General features: G+C 44.3%; 1 protein-coding gene across 3 annotated transcripts in view; it reads right to left on the bottom strand.

Annotated features, from left to right (window-relative positions):
- The window catches only part of OSBP (oxysterol binding protein), a 30231-nt gene that overhangs the window by 8636 nt on the left and 905 nt on the right, over positions 1-20690 (bottom strand). For all 3 annotated transcript variants that reach the window (XM_053311262.1, XM_053311253.1, XM_053311257.1), the window contains exons 2-5: positions 10202-10410; positions 6280-6530; positions 2432-2630; positions 2083-2185 (exon numbers count right to left, since the gene is read on the bottom strand). In XM_053311262.1, the coding sequence (XP_053167237.1) occupies positions 2083-2185; positions 2432-2630; positions 6280-6530; positions 10202-10397 (749 nt within the window). In that variant the 5' untranslated portion in view covers positions 10398-10410. The remainder of the gene's footprint in view (positions 1-2082; positions 2186-2431; positions 2631-6279; positions 6531-10201; positions 10411-20690) is intronic.

Below are 20690 nucleotides of genomic sequence, written 5' to 3'. Positions count from 1 at the left end.
CCAGCTCTCCTCTCCTGTTTTGGCTAACGTCCACACAGCAAGACACAATTTAAAAAGAAAGGAAGGCAGGCAACTTGCTTCAGAACATTGGATTTCACCCAGGGCCTGCTAGCTGACAACCTCTACTCTGTAGAATGGGCTATGAAAATGAGAAAGAACATCCAGTGCCAATGGCTTGCTCAGGGCTGCACCATAGGAATATGCACGAATTGTGATTCATGCACAGATTCGTAGAACAGATCAGGCACTTTTAAAAATGAGGAGAGCAGGTGGAGGAGCAGAAAAATGCTCCTCCACTGATCCATGCAGCTTCCTGCTGGTGGTAGCATGCCACCCAGCACCCCTGGTGTGGTGGTGATGGCGGCACTCACATAACCTCTGTGCATGCGCAGCGACCATTTGAGTGGTCAGCATGGTTGCTGACCACACTAATGGCCACCGCACATGCAAGGAGGTCCTGTGCGTGCCACTGCCACCACCACGTGAGGGATGCTAGGGGGCGCGCCACCACAGCAGGAAGCTGCGTGGAGCAGTGGGTACAGACCTGCTCTCCTCACTCTCAAAGGTGCCCATTCTGTTCTTCGAATCTATGCACAAATCATGATTCGTGCACATCAGGGGCGGAGCTATCATTGGGCGAACAGGTTCAAAGAACCCGGGCCCTGTTCAATCAGGAGCTGCCATTCGCAGCCCTGACACGCCCCCCACGTCTGACGTCGGACGCGGGGGTGTTAGTTTAGCTCCCGAGCGGGGGCCACGCGGCCCCTTCGGGAGGTAAACTAAGGCTGTCGCTGTGTTTGCAGCACCAGGCAGGGAAGAGTTGCTCCTGGTTGCGCTCTGCAAACGCAGCGCCAGCCTAACTAGCTCCTGAAGGGGCCACGCGGCCCCTTCAGGAGCTAAAAGACTGGCGCTGCTTTTGCAACGCAGCCCAGGAGCGGCTCTTCCCTGCAGGGAAGAGCTACTCCTGGGCTGCATTGCAAAAGCAGCACTAATGGATATCTCGCCATATCTCTGGTTTTCTGCTGTCGTGAGTCTTTTCCATGCTCAGAGAGCCTCAGCGAGGCGAGCTGCAGCCGCCGCCTGCTGCTCACACAAACTGGGCTCAAAAGCTTTAAAGACGCTCAGCTGACATACTCGTTGCTTCCGTGCCTTTTACTTGAAGCTGGACAAGCACCAGCCAGAGGGCTCCAGCTTTGTGCATGGAGGGGGGTGGGGTGGAAAAACATTGGGTGACGGACGGGCGCTTGTGGTGAACTTTGCCACTTGGTCCCGTGAACGACGGGGGGGAGGGGGGAAGAGGAGCAGAGCCTGCCAGTCAGCAGGAAAGGATGGTTACTTGGACCAATAATGTCAACATGTAAGTTCCCTCTCAGCATTGCGCTTCTCGACTGGATGGGAAGGAACAAGCTCTCCTTTTCCCTTTCCCTTCCTCCCCCCGCCCCCCCCCCCCCCGAGCCCTGTGAATGCCTTTCTGATGCCAGCCCCTTTAGCAGTAAAAGTTTAACTGTAACTGCAACTCCCCACAACTCCTGGCAACAACTGACTCAGAAAAGATCTGACTCAGAAAAGATCAAAAAGGCTTGCTTGCATTCATTAAAATGTAGCACAGCCTAGGCAGGTTTTAGTGGAAAGCTTCCCTTTGCATCACAATTAACGTGGCATATACTGGTTTAAAATATGCATACTGGGGAAGCAGTTTGTATGTACACACAAAGGGGGAAGAAGAAGAACAAAAGAGACCGCTCTTTTTATCTGGGGATGATGAGGTCAGTTTGATTTTACTGACAACTATTGATGTATGTGGAGCAATTGCAGGGCAGTTCCCTGCATCTGCTGACACTTTGCAGGAGAAACAATTATGTTAACTGGCTAAAACATTCGTCCTTTTGCAAATCTTGAGGCTTAAGCACTTAACTTCAGCTGAGCTACTACTCACTGCCAGACCATGCCCCCAGCATCTGACGTCAGACGTGGGGGGCGGGATTAGCGGGGGCGGCCGCACACAGGCCGCTGGTGGTCTTGCTACGCCCCTGGTGCACATCCCTACTGCACCGCTCTCAGCAAAGCCGATGACTCACTCACTTGTGGCCCATGCTTTCAGGCATGGTGATGATTTCAGGAGCATCGAAGAACTCATTATCATCATCTTCGTCACTCATATCTCCCTTTGATGGGCAACATCGATCTGTAAGATGAATACATGTCAACATTATCTTCTTCTTTTTTATCATCATCATCATCTACTACTACTACCACCACTACCACCGCCACAGACTTGAGGTTACCCAAGACTTCAGTGCTAGCATTTTCCAGCGGGAGCTATTTTAGCTAGGAGGAACATGAGGGAAAAGGAAATTCACTTGAAAGAGAGAGTCAGAATCATCACTTGCTAGAGCTTGGTTTATGAAAGGGAGGGAGCCCAAAGCCCGACCTTTAGAGGAATCCATACGGCCAGGTGCATTGGATGGTAGGACTGTCGCTCCACGGAAGGCTCTTTCCAGGTGGTTGTGCTGCTTGGCCAGCTGCTCTAAAGTCTCCTCCAAACGGATGCGCTGGTCTCGCTCATACTGAAGAGACTTCTGCCATTTCTTGCTGTGTGTCTGAGCCAGCAACAGAAAGTCTCGACAAGCCTGTAGGTAATGTCACAAAACATTCAGACTCAGAAAAAGCTGCAAAACCAAATGCCTCTTGCTCCTCCTGCTCTGCAGGCCTCTGCAGTTTCAAGAAGTAATATCTCTTGTGCATGAGAAACTATAGAGGAATGCAGCGCTTGGAGTTATTTAGGCTAGAAGTCCCAATAAGCATTCTGTACCAGTCTGCTAGCAAGCACAGCGGAAGCATTCCTTTGAAATATCACTGTAGACACTTACCGGGGAAAGATGCTCAAAGATACAATGGCAGGAGCATTAGTTTACTACAAACCTAAACCAAATCAAACATTCCACCACAACCCAAGATTCAAAATGCTTCAAGGATATTGCAAGCAGATTAATTTGCACAAATCACACAAACGCAGCAAGTGTGACAATTTGACCTCATAATTATGCTACTGAAAATCCAAAGAAACTATTCAATATTAGCCTTTGTTCACTAATCTGCCCTAAATACAAAAAAGAAGAAGCAATAATTGCACCATAAAAGAAAGGATGGAGAGGACTCCTGAAATTTTGGTAAGCAGTGCTTAGGGACAAGAAAGCAAAGGCTAAGTACAAAGGGACAAAGAAGTGCGAAGAGAGGGAAATGGTCCCAGAACTTGCTGTACAAGCAGATGCACCTAAGCACTTCAGGAAAAGTGTTATTGTTCTCTTTAGCCCTGTATCCAGAAGGTCTAGGAAAAACTCTTCCCTTTACTAAAACAGAAAAGCTGGCACATTCAACAGTCTGAGAAGGTGCTTTGGTTATCTAGTAACTATACAGACTTGTGCCCTTGCCTGGGCTGCAATGTATGAATGGAATATTAATTCTGTAAAAAAAATAAAAGAAAGAAATTTCCTGATTAGTACTTATCCCAGCTGTGTCTGGATAGGTACCAAAACAATTATCACGTTCTTGCTGTTTTTAATCTAAAAAAAAGAGAGATAAGAACTTTCTCAACTGTATTCCATTCTATTCAGTCCTCAGTAGTTTAAACTCTTAAGGGATGTTTTCAAAAGGAGATTGTGATGTTACTGCCTCTTCAAAGAACAGTCTTCCCTCATTAAAGGAGAGTTTGGCCCAGGAGTCCAGCTCCATTGTGGCAATTGCTGCTGTTCTCTAACTCAATTAGTGCATCCACTATACTCAGCAGTACAGACTTTTGCTCCCCAGGAAAGATCAAGGTCAGTGTTTATCAAACACCAGTCCATGAAATGATGCCGGACCCTGGCAGTGTAGCCAGCCAGTCCACATCCGCTTAAGAAGGTAGCCAACTGGTCCGTCACATCAAAAGGTTGAAAAGCACTGATCTAAGTAAACTGTAGATACTTTGCAATTCTAGATAGGACACTCAAATCTTCAACATCCGGCATCTATTCTAAATCAGAATGCAAGTTAGAATACTATCTGACTAGCAGTGTTCCCTCTAAGGCATGCACATGTGCGCACGCTCACACTTTTTTTATGTCCACTCAGTTAATTTTAGATCCCACGCAGGTTGAATCAGGAAGGCCACACTTTGAATGCATGTGCACACATACTACCTTGATACTGCCGCCCAGAACAAATATCATTCTGTACACAAATGAAAAACATTAGAGAGAGCACTGCTGACTAGGTTCCTACATCTCAAATTTTTGGATCTCTCTCTTTTGTCCCTGGTTGTACAATGTTCTAGCCAAAGATAAAGCTGTAAAGATAAGCAATGGGCTTGAATGTCACCTGAATTAAATGTGTGCACAGACCTGTGTGACTGAAACATTTGGCTGTTTGTATATCCCAAGAACCTCTATCTACCGGGGAGTTAAGAAAGCATGTGATGGTGATAAGGGCCAGAACTGTGCTCAAGCACAATCTGCCTGATCTGGCTCAGTTGTGCTCAAATAATCCAAAACAGTTCCAAAAGTGACAGGAGTATGAGCTTTACCAATGTGGACCATCACATTGCCTTTAATACATTATCACTGGGGCTCCCAACCGAGGGTTCTAGTACCCCTAGGGGTTCTTGAAAGGCTCCCAGGGAGTACTCAGAGCCCTCCTTCCTCCTCACACTGTAGCCATGCTATTTGAAGTTTGCTGTCTTGGAGCCGACATATTTTCAATGATTTGTCCATTGCAGAAGGGGAGAGAAGAGTATGAAGACCCTCCTCATCTGCTTATGATTCGCTGCTACGTGCTGAAGCTCAGCATAACCCTCCCTTCAGGATGACTGACAGGCTTCAGAAAACTAGCAATGAGGACTCCCATTAAAATCAATGTGATAAGTAAATTTTCCCATTAATTTCAATAAAACTGCACATGAGTAACTTAGTGTAGATGTTAGCCAGTGACTATGTTTTTTCTATAATACTTTAATTTGTGTGTGTGTGTGTGTGTGTGTTTATACACACACACACACACACACACACACTTTACAGTTATGAGACAGACTACTCTAGTGACTGGCTTACATCCACACTAAGTAGTAAGTAGTCTCACTGAAATTAATGGGACAAGTACTCATGAGTAACGTAGTCTGGATGTAAGCCAGTGGCTAGAGTAGCCTGTTTCATAACTAACATTTTAGCATGTGTACACACACACCCCCCTCCCTCTTTGGGGTATCTGAGCTGTAGATTTGCGACAGAAAAGGTATATTTGTTTTAAAAGGCTGGGAACCTGTGCATTATCAAGTACTTTGCTCAAAAGAATTGATGGCATCTGAAAACTGGAAATGACATGCATAGTTTTGCTTAAGAATCAAGGACACAATTACCTGACAGCCAGTCTCATCTCACACACATTTACTCAGAAGCGAGTCCCACTGTGCTCAATGAGGCTTACTCCTAGTGTGAGTGTGCCCAGGACTGCAGCCTAAGCACACTTCAGTGCTTCCCTCAGAGCCCTTCTGGGATTCTGGCTGCTCAAATCTCTCTTATCCTCTGGGAGAAGCATTCTCTCCCCCGCACTGACCCCAACTCCTGATGGTGACACATGGCAGATGGCGAGTAGAGCTGCAGTTTTACGGTTATGAATCTCAGTGACTGAGGTCATCAAGTCTCTGCACTGTCCAGCTCCAATACAATTTTTCTAAAACCCGTTGCTCCATGTTGCCTTTTTCTAGTTCATTCCTTTCTGCTGCTTCTTCCCAAGCTCAGAATTCAGATTGTCTGTACTGTTTACTGATATGGATTTCTGTTCTGCTCACCCTATAGTTCAGGGTGGGTTATCAAGTTTTAATGCTATTATTTTCACTGCAGTCATACTGAGCTGAGAAAATACAGGCAGCTACAGGAGATTCAGAACAAGAAGGAATTTTGCTTATGTGGATTCTGATTTAAAGTCTTATATTTCACTTAGACGTGTGACATCCCAGACAGCTTAGAAATTCAAAAGCTTAGCTAAATTAACCACTACATAGTGCTACAGATAATCTTTCTCTTCTCAAGAGAGGAAAATGCCATAGAAGGCCAAGGGATCCCAATACAGAGCAACAATTCGTGGCTCTAAAAGCCATGGCATCAAAAGCCTCTGCTTCAAGAGCGTTGGTGTCACTGTATCTGCCATAGAAGTCACTCTGATCTGGAGCATACGCAATAGTTTCTATTGTCCACAGCATCTTTTCAACCTAGCAGGCTTGAAGCCAATGGCTGGCAAGACACTTACATTGATCATGGCATTGGAAGTGATGCGGAAGAGTGTGGCACGCTCATTGACCTGCTTGATCTTTTCATTGCTCTCTGCAGGCAGCTTGAGAGTCTCCAGCTCACTGAGGGAGCGCTGTAGTGCTGTCCCATGCTTGGCAATCAGGTCATTGCAGGTGCTGAGATCTTCTACCTTGCTAGAGAGAGTGCGGAGTGTGTTCTGCAATTCTGTCTTGTCTGTTTGAGACACTGATTCTTCATCACCTGACTCATCTGTGAGGGATAAGGAACAACTGTAATACCTTTAAACCAAGACAAGAGCCCCATCTCTGAAACAAACACATAAGCAGATCTTTTTTTGTCCCCAATACTGGCCATAATCTCCAGGGGACTATGAGGTGGGATCACACAATACAGAGGGACAGCTCAACTAGATACAAGTTCTGAACACTCAAAATCTTCATCATCCTCATTCTAAGTCTCATATGAAGGAAAGGATGGAATTTCTACAACCTCATTGAGAAACTGAAGAGTCAGCACCTATACTGCAAATATTCAAAGGGTAAATCACAAGGAACCTCTGGATTGTGCAAAGTGCTTCAGGTACCTTCAGCACTAGTGACTCCAAATGTAAATTGTAAGGGATTAAAGTCTTTGTCTCAGAGCTAGCTCACGTGGGGGACAAGAAATGCCGAGTCTTCCCTGGTGAGCTGCCTGGCTGGGCTTCTCATAGAACTATACTTTATTTCCAGTAGATTTAAAATGCTACCACCAAAACCACTCTTAATGGCAGAACCTGAACCTCCCTGAGACGATGCCTTTCAGCATCTTCCTATATCGCTGCTGCCTGATATAGGGGTTTCCCACAGTCTGGAAAACATAGCAGCAGGAATTCAAACCGGCAACCTCTGGTTTGCCAGTAAAGTCATTTCCCCACTGCACCATTAGGTGGCTAGGTTGCATTTAGGCATGCTTAAATGTTTACAGAGTCTTTTGCAATGTCCTAGGTGGGTTGAGTGTAGCCTAGTGTTTCTTATTTTAATTACGTTGCAGGTAAACAATAATCAAACAGTATCAGGAATATGCAAAGCACACACAGAAGAAATATAAATTCCTAACACACAGTCTGAGTAAACAAACTGTTCCCTATGTTGAATTCCCTTTTCCTTGAAAACTTACCAAAACTCCTGCTGAGAATCAAGCTGCCTGAAATCCTCTCTTTCAAGGATCTGCAGAGTAATTCCATGAGAGAAGCCTCCATGCTGGCTCTGACCATGAGGGAGCAAAACTCCATGCCCCTCATTAAGCCTATCCGCACGTGCTTCTCCTGCACAGACTGCCTTTCTTCCTTCCAGAATTCCTAGCAACTGCTCTCTAGGCCCCACCCACCTGGTATACTGATTGGCTACCCTGGAGTTCACCAACCTGTCAGGCAAGACAAGAGTTCACTCCCTGTTAACTCTTTAGAGGGAGGGAAAGCTGGTCAGTACACAAATATAAGTTAATAAAACCAAATACCCTATGCTCAGTGCATGCATCAGCTGTTAGCTCTCTCTTGCAAAATTGAAGGTTCAGTCTGAATCTACAAAGTCTTTAGTAGCATTTCTCAGCACTACTACATCATCACACTATTTCCCTGGAACTTCTTGAACTGGCCCAATCTCAAAGTGCACCTTCCCTCTCTCCAACAGTGGGAAGAAATGGCAGGAAAGAAATGAAGAGGAGGGTGTATTGACTTTATTACAAAATATATCTAAAAGTTCTAACTGTTCTGGGGAGACTAATTGGAATTTTTTCCTCCTGCCCTCATAATATTACAACTTGGCAATCACCTAGGAAAACTGATCTGTGATAGATTCAAAAAAGACAAAGGAAAGTACTTCTTCACATTACCCATAGCTTGGGTAATTCACTACCATAACTGATGATGGTTTAAGATTTTTTTTAAAGAGGATTAGAAAAATTAATGTAAATCTACCAAATATTATTAGTGCTGACAATCAAATGGAACTTCCATGTTTAGGGGCAGTATACATCTGAATCCCAGGGTGCTGGGATGGTGATGAAGGCCATCACCATCATCATGCCCTGCTTGAGAGCTCCCAGAGGCATTTGGCTAGCCATGTTGGAAACTGAATGCTGGACCAGACAGACCTTTGGTCTGATTCAGCAAGGCACATCTTACATTCTTCTAAATTAAGAACAAAACCCCCTATTGACTGTTGCCTCATGCTGATTTTTTTTTTTACCACCATCCACAAATAGTGATTCAGCAACAAAGCATGAATTCACTGAGAGAAAGACTACAGGAGTGTATATTTACACACAAACATTCCAAGCTTCAACATGGCAGAGAAACAAAATAGGAACCCCACAGTTGCTGTGGGGGTGCAGAGGGGAGGGACTGAACACTTTAGTGGAGCTAAAGAAGTGCTTATACTTACAAATCTGAAGCCTAAGGCCTAGTGCACACAGACACAGCGCATGCTACTGAGCAGAAAAACATTAGCCTGCTCTTCCCAATGGGGTTTTGTTTTTTTAAAAATATTGAATGATTTCTTCCCTGTAAAGCTGACAAATGCCTCACATTCCTTCAGATCCCATATCTAGAATTCCATGAAAAATGTAATCAACTCTTCCTGCAGTAACTATGCTGGGGGTATTTCCCCCTTTTTCTTTTACTTCCTGAAGAACAAACATTTACCACAGAAAACTAAAGACAATTCAAGTAGGGATGTACCCAGAGCATACTAACTAGATGAAGGCCACAACCAGGGCCGGACTGGGGGAACTGAGAGGGTGGTGGAATGTATGTGGGGAGGAGCCAGGTTTTGAGCAGAATGGGTAATTAATGGTGGGAGTTGGGGCGCAGGGGTGGGGTGGGGTGGGGCGCACTGGGAATATGCCGTTGCTCTAAGGGCAGTCTGAGCCTACTTCTCACGAGTGATCGGAAGGAGAGGAAGTGGGGCTCTCCGGACAGGGAGAGGGGGAAAGGGGAGCCGGACAGCTGGCGCGGGGAGAGCCCACCAAGCGCAGCAGGGCGCACCAGGCAAGGATGCACCAGGAAAATGCCCTGCTGGTGAGCCAGTCCGAGCCAGGCCACAACCATGTTTGTATACCAATATTTACACCCCAACGCAGTCATCTAAGGAGATGTGATGCCCAAAAGCAGAGGGCATACCATCTCTTCAACGCAAGACTTTATTCTATACAGGGATGGCCCTTTGACACTGCTCTTTGGAAACGTAACTTTCCTGCTGATAGACACTTGAATTAAGAAGCCATCAGTATACAGCGTGTGGCTCATTTGACAAGTACTGTGCAGGACATATTTGGCACTCACTGCTAAAAAATTTTTTTGGTCTGGAAATCAGGAAATCTAATGGCGTCCAAGAAGCCAATACTTAAAAACAGAGACAATTTTCCAGAGTCCCCATGATAAACCACAATACCCTCAAGCCACTTGCTGCATTGGTATGTCAAACACAGGATTCAAGGGACACTGAGCAATTTGTCTGAACAACATGCATTTGGTATTTCACAGAAAACCTTGCCCCAGGAGTTGGAACTCTAAATAGGATGGTTCAGGAAAAACTGGAAAAGATGTTCACCCATACTAACATTGCCACATGCTCAGAATAGACTAGGAATGGTTATCCTTGAGTCTTGATTCATGCATTTCAAATGTAGGGTTTCAACCCTCCAAACCACCAAAGAAAGCCCAATATTACAAACAGAAAAATGGAATGGAACAGAAAAAAAAAGAAGGGAGGAAAATCCATATTGGCCCAGTGAGGCCTCAGTGGCTTCCCACTTCCACCAGTGCCATTAACCAACACCAAATCTGCTCAGAGAAGCCCACCCCTCATATTCATACTCTTGGGCATCTCCTCCCTCAATTAGCTCTTTCTATTTCTCCCTTTCGATCTGTGGCTGCCCTTTACCTGATTCTGCAAGCATCTTGACTGCCTTGGCCTTGGCCAACTCCAGGGCTGTGACCCAGCGCTGCCTCTCGACTTCTGAGCTGGCTTTCAGATGGTAGGTCTGTGCCCCTCCATTGGAAATGATGAAGTTGCAGGAATCCTCCACAGTGATGTTGGCTGTAGCCAGGTTGATGGTTCCACGGCAGGTATGTCGCATCTCTGCCTTTGATCTGCGGCCAGAACAAATGTTGGGGCGGGGGTGGAGAAGAGAAGTGATCATGCAAAGGTATACAATATAGGACACGGAATACTGCAGAAAGGACAGTATTGCATCGCCTTCTAAAGCAGACAACCAGCCCCACTCCGCCGCCCCTCCAGTGTCTTCCCTTTCCTAGGCAACAGAGAAAATCAGGTGAACACCAATGAGTCAGAGACATCACTGTGTTCCCTGCTCTGGCAACAATTTGCTACAATTCCCATATGAAGTAGTTGGTCTTTGGAATTTTCAGGGCTTCAAGCTGCAGACAGAGAATGAATGAATGTCACATAATCAAGTAGACTCCAAAGAATCATAAGGATGAGAGCCAATCAACAATGAGGGTTTCTAGTTCTTCGAATCATGGAAAACAAATGGAACATTTAAAAACTAGAAGTGAGCAGGTTGGGGAGTGATAATAATAGCACTTTTGCAGTGCAATATAAGAAAGAGGATCCATCAGAGTTCTTTCCCTATTGCCTCCAACACCTTTCCAATTCCTTCATTCTACATACCTTTGGCCCTTCAAAATTTTGCACTCCCTTCTCTCTACCACCACTAAAAGTCATTTGTACAGCACTGGTTTTTATTGCATTTTCTCTCCCAACCACCCTGTGAGGTAAACCACTACTGGTAATCCACACATTTTACAGAGAGAATGCCGAGAATGAGGATTAGTAACTTGGCCAAGACCACACAATGAATCCATGGCACAGAAACCAGGTATCCAAGAAACAAGTAGAACAGGCTAGTGGATGGAACACCGTTTCTGGACTATATCACTTAAAACTACAGGCCAGGGAACACATGACTTGATATAGAGATAATTCAAATATCCAGCATACAGAAAACTAGATATAAAGGTTCTAGCCTAGCTTTCCCCAAAATACTAGCTTTCTACATGTAGGATTTCCCCTTGAGCACTCAATACCATGAGAAAATACTAGCTTTCTACATGGAGAAAGCTAGTGGCACCCTTCCCCTCACAATCGGAAATAGTACAATCCAGCAACTGTATTACCGTGGAGTTATTTATCTAGACAGCATTTTACTCTGTACACATCTTTTCCTCTTTGGTCTCTCTGATTTCAAAGTCTTCTTTTTTGAGGTGTGTGAAGGCAGAATAAATCACCTAGTTTGCCTGATATATGCCAACCGTATGTACGTTTTGCACAAAACTGTAGGCACCTTATGCTCTTTACATTGGAAAACTATTAAACTGAAGTGCTGAAAGGTATTTAGCACTAACTTTCAAAATGTTTGTCCAATACTATATGTACACACATTTTAAAATGGCTTCTATTGCTTAGGCCACTTCCCCCACCTCCCAAAATAGCTGAAGGGATTCCCAGACTGACATGGCCCCCTTTTAAAGCCAGAGTAGGGGAAACCTTCTCTCTGTTACTGTGATCACTACTGGCAGACATTTCTATTAATAGGGCAAGCTCTTGGACTTTGCAGAGCTGCCTGATAATTTCACCAAGCTAACTAGTCTCTCTCTCTCACGCGCGCACACACACACACAAACTGGAGAGGCCAGATGGCCAGGGATTTTAACATCCAATATTGCGACTCAGCCAGACCTGTAACTATTTGGGGGAGTTAAACCTAGAACACAGCAGGGACTGACGCTCAAAGCATTCACTAAAAGTGCTGTCCACTCCAAAGAAACATTTACCACAAACCCTACTGAGCCACAACACTCTCTTGCCTACATATCCATATTTATTTGTGAATACATGCAGCTACCTGGGCTTTATTCACAGATGGGATTTATTTAAAATAAAGCATCAAGGCATTTCCATAACAGAGAGTAACTGAAATTTAGCATATGCATAATCCAAGACATCCTGATTACTTAACAAGTCTGGAAATGGGGTATTTTTATCCTTCTCCCTCAAGAGATGGGACACTAATCTGCTTCAACACCCAGCAATGAGGGAGCTGAGAAATTGGGCTGTGGGAACCACAATCTGCTTGAAAGGGAGAGGGAGAAGAGGATTTGGAGTGGCATTCAAGAATTAATGCATATTTGAAAACGGGATAACACTGCTCATGCTTTAACAATCTTTGGCTTGGAAAGATTCTCCATGGCTACCAGGGACAAATCTATACTTGGTAGAATGATTTATTTGTGTGGGTATGTTTATCTATACACACCCAGTCATTCATCCACCCACCCCAGCAGGAAATTCCAGAGCCAACCAGGAAGCTGCACTGATGAGAATCCAATTGGCAAATATGCCCTCTGAGCAAATCAATGGGGCAATCAGAATGTGGAGAGAAAGACCTCCTCAGTCTTGGTACATTTTATTCCAGTCTCCAACCACCTCTCTCACTACTCTCCAATGCCAAGGATGTGCCTACTCCCAAGTTTGCAAAAATAGCAAGCATCTCCCCTTAGGAAGTACATTGCTTTGGGCCACCATAGTGCTCACTCAACTCCTCCCATCCAGGGCAAGATCAAAGTTCTCTGTGTATTCTCTGGTACAAGGCAGAGACATCTCCATCCCACGGCAAGGCTGAGTAACGCATGAGCACACACTTGCACACCCTGCTTGGGGCTGGAATGCAGAAACTACCAGCATGGGGCATTGGGGAGGTCACTGGTTTTCTGTTTCCTACACCCTGGACTCTGGGAAGAAAGCAACTGGGCATTTCAGCTCAACAGCAGGCTGAGTCCACCTGAGAAATATGATCCTGTATCGCCAGCTATTCTTATCCTTCTGAGCCTAGTTATTTTATGAATAATGCAGACTGAGCTACAGGAATATGGCTAACAAGCAGTTACCTCTGCCTAAGTAAATGGGGATGGAGCCCTCTAAAAACATTTCTTTGTGCTGGAGCTTAAACAAAGCAGATTCCCCTGCTACAAGCCAGAATGCCTGTGTTTCCAGGCAAATTTCTAGACAATTGGCACAGGGTGTTTATGACACACACCTTAGGATTAAGCAGAGCCATCAGCTAGATCTGGAGTATGCCAACAATATGGGCTTGAAGTGAGCAACACTAGAGGGACATCGAAGGCACGTGCCTCTCCTCTTTGCAGGTTGCAGGGGGACAAGCTAGCTTCACCACAGAGATCCCAGTAGACAGAGGATCCTAAGAGCAGGCAATGCAAAAGGAACAATTGCTATTTTCATTTCCCCTTGGATGTTTACACAAAGCATTCATTAGGAACATAAGACGCTGCCTTATACTAAGTCAGACCATTTGTCCATCTGGCTCAGTACTGTCTACACTGACTGGCAGCAGCTCTCCAAGGTTATAGACAGGAGTCTCTCCCAGTCTTACTTGGAAATGCCAAGGACTGAACCTGGGATCTTCGGTATGCAAGCAGATGCTCTTCCACTGAGCTAAGGCCCCATCCCTTAAGGGGAATATCTTAGAGCAAACAGTGCTCACATGTAGTCACCCATCCAAATGCAAACCAAGGCAGACCCTGCTTAGCAAAGGGGACAAGTCATGCTCCCTATCACAAGACCAGCTCTCCTACAAGATTTTAGTGGTTCACTGCAGGAATTGCTATAACAGATTGGTGCCCCTCATTACATCTCCCCATAAACAGATACAGATCAGAATAAGATTAGCACATTTTTATTCCGTAAATAACCAATCTGGGCATCATCATCACCACAGTGCTTTACAGATACCACAAAGAAGCCTTGGGGCCTCATCATCACATCCTTACAGCTGGGGGCCAAGGGGTTCTAAAGCCTCTCTTAATTTGGCATATACATTGACCACAGTGAAGGCAAAGTTTGTGGCGCATATGGCATTGTAGGACTGAACAAAGGGCACACAAATGAATGTGTACATTCATATAAAAGAGGATTTTTTTTTAAAGTAGGCCAGGATCCCAGGACAGCAAGGCATTCAGAAGATGAGAGGAATGTCTATATTACAAAAGTGATAGTTAAACCATTTTAAAAGGATTAAAAACCTTACAACTTCCAATCAAGGAATCCCAGGATCTGTTGTAGCATGAAAAGGCTAAGGATCTATCAGAAAATACTTTGCATTCTCACAAAACTGTAGTTCCCAAAATTATTTGTAGGATAACTGACAGCTAAACCAGACTCAAGATTTGTAGGTACCCCAAAGGTCTAGCCACTCTATACCTCTGAAAAAACTGCAATTCTGAGCTGACTTTGCCATTTAACTAAAGAGGTGTGGGTTAAAGCATTACCCTAATATTCCTCTTGAAACCTGGGAGTGGCATCAGGTTACGGTCCATTAATATAGGACAACCCAAGCTCAGCACAGGAATTAAATTTACCCTCCAATAAAGGTGTCACATCATCACATACTTGAGTAACGTTCTCTCCTCTTCTTTGAATGGCTTCAAAGCCATCTAACAGAGCCATGCTAAGAAGTCATCATTCAAAAGTCTATGGCATCCAGGTTTTAAAGAGGAGGGAATTTAATTTAACAAGAGCATGGGTCATAGCCACCTAATGGCATAGCGGGGAAGCAACTTGCCTAGGGAACAAGAAGCTGTCAGTTTGAATCCTCGCTGGTATGTTTCCCAAACTATGGGAAACACCTATATTGGGCAGCAGCAATATACAAAGGTACTGAAAGGCATCATCTCATACTGTGCAGTAGGAGACAATGGTAAACCCCTCCAAGAAAACCACATGGCTCTGTAGTCGCCAGGAGTCAAGACTGATTCGAGGGCACAATCTTTCTTTTTCTTTATGGATCTCAGAAGGTTGGAATGTTTTAAATCAAATTTCCCATTTTGAGATGGATATCTTTTCTGAACAAGCATGAATATTAACTGGTTGCTACAAGAAATAAAACATATTATGTGGGGCTGCCATTGAAGACTGTTTGGAAACTTCAGCTGGTTCAGAATCTTGCCGCAGGAATGCTCATGGGTGCAAGTCACTTCATGAGTATTACACCCATCCTGCAACAGCTTCATTGGCTACCAGTCCGCTTCCAGGCTAGATTCAAGGTGCTGGTATTGACCTTTAAAGCTTTACACAGCTTGTGGCCGGGGTACCACATTTGCCCATATGAATCTGCCAGGGCCCTCCGCTCATCATCTCAGGTCCTGCTCATGACCCCGCCACTAACAGAGATCCGGTTGGCGGGGACTAGAGACAGGGCCTTTTCAGTTGTGGCCCCTCGGCTTTGGAACACCCTCCCTGAAGAGCTTCACCATGCTCCCTCCCCTCAGTGTTTTTTAAAAAAATCTTAAAATGCACCTTTTTAAGGAGGCTTTTTAATGCTCCATTATTATTAATTTTTTGCTCCATTATTATTATTTTGTTATATCTGGTAGATTCTTTAGCTTTTTATAATTTTCAGTTTTAATTTGAACCTTTTGTGCTTTTCAATCTGACCTTTCCCACCCTTTCCCTCCCCTTTTCTTTTGTTTAATTTAGTTAATTTTATTACTTTTATTGTATCTTGTTTCTATCTTATTGTTGTGAGCCACCCCAAGCAGTAGTGCACTGGAGGGGTGAGGTATAAATATTTATTATTATTTATTTACACAGTCAGACAAGTGTTATTGACTGGTTTGTTTTATCCAGACATCGAGTCCTTCCCAACGACCTGGGATGCCAGAATTTTATTATTAATGTTGTTGCTGTTATTATAGATATCGTCGCAGAATATAGGCTGTGCCCAGTAAAGTTGCTTTTTGTAACTGGCTGATGGTGATTTCTGTGGCCCCTGTGGTGTTGAGGTGCTCTTCAAGTTGTTTTGGAATTGCACCTAGGGTGCCAATTACCACTGGGATTATTTTGGTCTTCTTCTGCCACAGCCTTTCAATTTCAATTTGTAGATCTTTGTATTATTATTATTGTTTACACAGTCAGACAGGTGTTATTGACTGGTTTGTTTTATCCAGACATCGAGTCCTTCCCAAGGAACTGGGATGGCTGAATTTTATTATCAATATCATTGTTGTTGTTGTTATAAATATCATCTCAGAATATAGGCTGTTCCCAGTAAAGTTGCTTTTTGTAATTGGCTGATAGTGATTTCTGTGGCCCATATGGTGTTGAAGTGCTCTTCAAGTTGTTTTGGAATTGCACCTAGGGTGCCAATTACCACTGGGATGATTTTGGTCTTCTTCTGCCACAGCCTTTCAATTTCAATTTGTAGATCTTTGTATTTTGTGATTTTTTCTATTTCTTTTTCTTCTATTCTGCTATCTCCTGGTATTGCTATGTCGATTATTTTAACTTGTTTTTCTTTCTTCTCGACTACAGTTATATCTGGTGTATTGTGTGGCAGATGTTTGTCTGTTTGTAGTTGGAAGTCCCATAATATTTTTGCATCTTCGTTTTCTACAGCATTTTCAATTTTATGGTCCCACCAATTTTTGGCTACAGGTAGCTTGTATTTTTTGCAGATGTTCCAGTGCTACCTTGTCATGCCTTTGTTTGCAGTCAAAGAGCCTTTATACAACCTAGGAAGATCATTTAAAAGCTTTGGCCCAGCAGCCCACATACTTTTTACACTACAGATTTATATCTGCTTAGAGACAAGGCATATTCCTGCTCGGGGTAAGTCTGCAATCTATTTTATGCACATTTATTTGGAAGCATGCCCTAACTGAATCAAGCAGGATATACTTCCAAGTAAACATGCAAAAGGTTGGACTGTAACAAGTAGCCAGAACTTTCTAGAAGCAAGGGCAGGTCATTACTGGGATGAATAGTTTCTTTTCTCGAGATGGAAAGAAAAAATCCATGCTACTTCATAAGTCATAAACACTCATAATTTTAAGAACTGAACACCCTGTAGAGTACAGGTATTTGGAAAATATAGACACAGCTCCTATAAGAGCTCAGTGCATATTCCTGGTGCAATACAGGATGGCGTCTTCTGGACCCTCACCCCTGACACATTTGATAGTCTCTGCATTCAGCAGCAAGCCCATAATATAGGACTATGTCATTTTTCATGCTTAACCACATATGTAAATAGTTTGTCCCATAATTCCTTCTTTCACATACAAAAATAACTTTTAATTGTAGTGCTTGATCAGTGGCCATGATTCTATTTTAACAGATATTGTAGACTTTAATGTTTGCTTTTACTACATTCAAATTTTTAAAGCCAGTTTATTTTTGAAAAGACGCAGTTACTATAAGTGGTTTGTTTTTAAATTAAAAAAATCCTCCCCCCCCACTTTAAATCATCAATTTGTATCCACTCCAGTTCTTCAATTAAAAGCTCCCAAGGGCTCCTTGATACTCACCTACAGGGTCTAATACTACCTTCAGCTCATTATATCAGATCAAGCAAGTCAATGGTAGTTACAGAGACCTGAAAGCCTGTGTGAAGTGTTACTGTGATATCAGAGCAGACCAGCCAGTGAAATTAAGAGAGGATGATGCAGGCTGAGGACCAAAAAAAATGGAAGTGTTGGAAGACAAGATTGTATGGGGCGATGAAAACATAACCCAGGGCTGCACAGCTTAAGCCCTCCAGCTGTTTTTGGACTACAGCCCCTATAATCCCTGCCTATTGGCCACAGTGGCTGGGGATGATGGGAGTTGTAGGCCCAAAACAGCTGAAGTAGGGCAGCCCCAATATAGCCTAATGTATAAACAACCCCTTAGTCAGTTACAAGTGAAAAGCAAGCATTCTCCAAAACTTAGAATTACTCTTTGCACTCTTGAAGCTACTTGAAGAAAGAACTACTGACCCTTTCACAATTTGATTGTATTCTTAATGTTTCACCTTTAACATCTGTTCAGGAAACGGCATACTAATTCAGTTTCAAAAAGTGTGCCCTGGAAAAGGGGCAAGGAAAGGTACGCAAGAAGCCTCCACTGAACTCACTATCTAAAGTAAGAGACCATCATGCCAAGAAAGGATACAGGAAAAGTATGGCCTGGCAATTCTAGCTACATAGCCAGTTAGCATGGGAGAGTGGATTAAGTGGGACATAGACATTTGCCCAGATTCTGGAAGTACAGGTCGAGTACCCCTTATCTGGACTGCTTGGGACCAGCAGTGTTCCGGATTTTGGACTTTTCCAGATTTTGGAGTCTTCTATTTACAGTACAGGGTACAGACAGAACCCTCGCGAGAGCACGCAAGAGTTCCAGCGGCGAGCAATAATGGTGGTGGTGAGGAGGTGGACGGCTGAAGAGGCTAACGGAGGAGGGGAGAGGCACCAGTGGGGGTGGGTGGGTGGTGGCGGGATGGCCTGGCCTGGCCCTGAGGGAGGTGGTGGCGGGATGGCCCTGGGGAAGGTGGCTTGACTGAATTTTTAATGTGAGCTGATGCATGGGTGTTTTTTGTGTGTGTGGTTACGGTGTGGTGCCCGGATTTTGGAGTATCCCAGATTTCGCGTGTCTGGATAAGGGATACTCGACCTGTACCTCTCACTATGTCAGTCTTTAACATGGATAAAGATATCCATTCACTCTCTATTTACTTCCTATCCTCTTTGGACAACTGGGGAGCACAACTGTATGAGTAGACCTGGTGCCTCTTCCAAGAAATTATAGAAGTGTGCCATTAATTTTGTATCAGTAAGCTTCTAACTAGTAAAATTGCTGGAAAAATAGTCTTCCTGTAGAATTTCCCTGTTTGATGTGTTATTTCCCGTTTGATATGCTACTTGGAAGCCCTCCTGCTTTCTGACTGAAAGACAGTTAGTTGAAACAAGTTGCCTAGTCCATATACAAGCAAACTGTGCACATAAGATTTGGCAAAGAGTCAATGAAAACTGCAAGTGCTTAACTCTTCTGCAGTGACATGAGTAATGAGCGGAGCAGGCAAACACCACAACACTGTAAACTGTGACGGTCTGCTTAGAAAGGCAGGCAATGCATAATTAAGAATATTTGTTTCTGGATTACCAGAAACTACTTAAAAATAAGTGGAATCACCCAACGCTAAAGGAGAGAACTCATGCAAGTGGAATCTTGCTATAAGAGAAGGACCTGGCTGTCTGAGTTTGTCACATTTGTATCTCAGCCTCTCTCTAAAGCATTCACGATGGTGTATAATGATTTATCCTAATTTTCCTAACAACCCTGTGAACTTCATGGTTCAGCAGGGATTTGAAACCAGAGTGCTCTGTTCCAAGTATATTACACTAGCTCTGAAACTTAACTAGGTTTGGATGTGAATGTCAAGGTGAGCCTGCACAGAACTTCAATTATGCACAGTGCATAAATAACCTATAGACTTCCCTGCCACAAGATGTGGTGATGGCCACTAGCTTGTATGGTGTTACAAGGGGCTTAGACAACTTCATGGAGGGCAGGTCTATCAATGGCTACTAGTCTGATGGCTATAGGCCACCTCCAGCCTCAGAGGCAAGAGGCTCTGAAGAATATCAGTTGCAGGGGAGCAACAGCAGGAGAGAGTGCATGTCCTCACCACTTGCCTGTGGGCTTCTCAAAGGCATCTGGCAGGAAACAGGATCCTGGGATAGGCCTCAGGGCTGTTCTTATGTTCCAACCCACTGGGAGGGCTCTCTCAATTAAGGATCTCTGGTAGCAGTGATGTCAGAAAAGCCACTTGTTCCTTTCTTAGCACCAAGAAGCTCAGAGTGAACATAAGAACAGCCCTGCTGGATCAGGCCCAAGGCTCATCTAGTCCAGCATCCTGTTTCACTCAGTGGCCCACCAGATGCCGATGGAAACCTACAGGTAGGAGTTGAGGGCATGCCCTCCCTCTGCTGTTACTCCCCTGCAACTGATACTCAGAGGCATCCTGCCTCTGAGGCAGGAGATAGCCTGTAGCCCTCCGACTAGTAGCTGTAGATAGACTTCTGCTCCATGAAGTTATCCAAACCCCTCTTCAAGCCATCCAGGTTGTTTGCTGTCACTACATCTTGTGGCAGAGAATTCCACAAGTTGATTATGCATTGTGTGAAAAAGTACTTCCAGTTGTTGGTCCCAAATTTCATGGCAATCAATTTCATGGAATGACCCCTGGTTCTAGTGTTATGTGAGAGAGGGAATTTCTTTCTATCCACTTTCTCCACACCACGCATGACTTTATAGTCCTCTATCATGTCTCCCCGTAGTCCTCTTTTTTCTAAACTAAATAGCCCTAGGTGCTATATCCTTGCCTCATAAAGTGCTGTGGTGACCAGAATTATACGCAGCACTCCAGATACTCTCTTCTGGAACCCCACCCTGATTCCACCTTTAGATTCTCTCTCTCTCTAAGAAAGTTCCAGCAACATCACACGATCCAGAGGTACACTCCAACCACCCCAGGAACATCAGAAAGAATCCAGTTATCTGGCTGTTAAGTGGC

The sequence above is a fragment of the Hemicordylus capensis genome, chromosome 1, assembly GCF_027244095.1.
Source record: "Hemicordylus capensis ecotype Gifberg chromosome 1, rHemCap1.1.pri, whole genome shotgun sequence".
Lineage (NCBI taxonomy): Eukaryota > Metazoa > Chordata > Lepidosauria > Squamata > Cordylidae > Hemicordylus > Hemicordylus capensis.
This window is presented reverse-complemented; position numbering and strand designations above follow the sequence as displayed.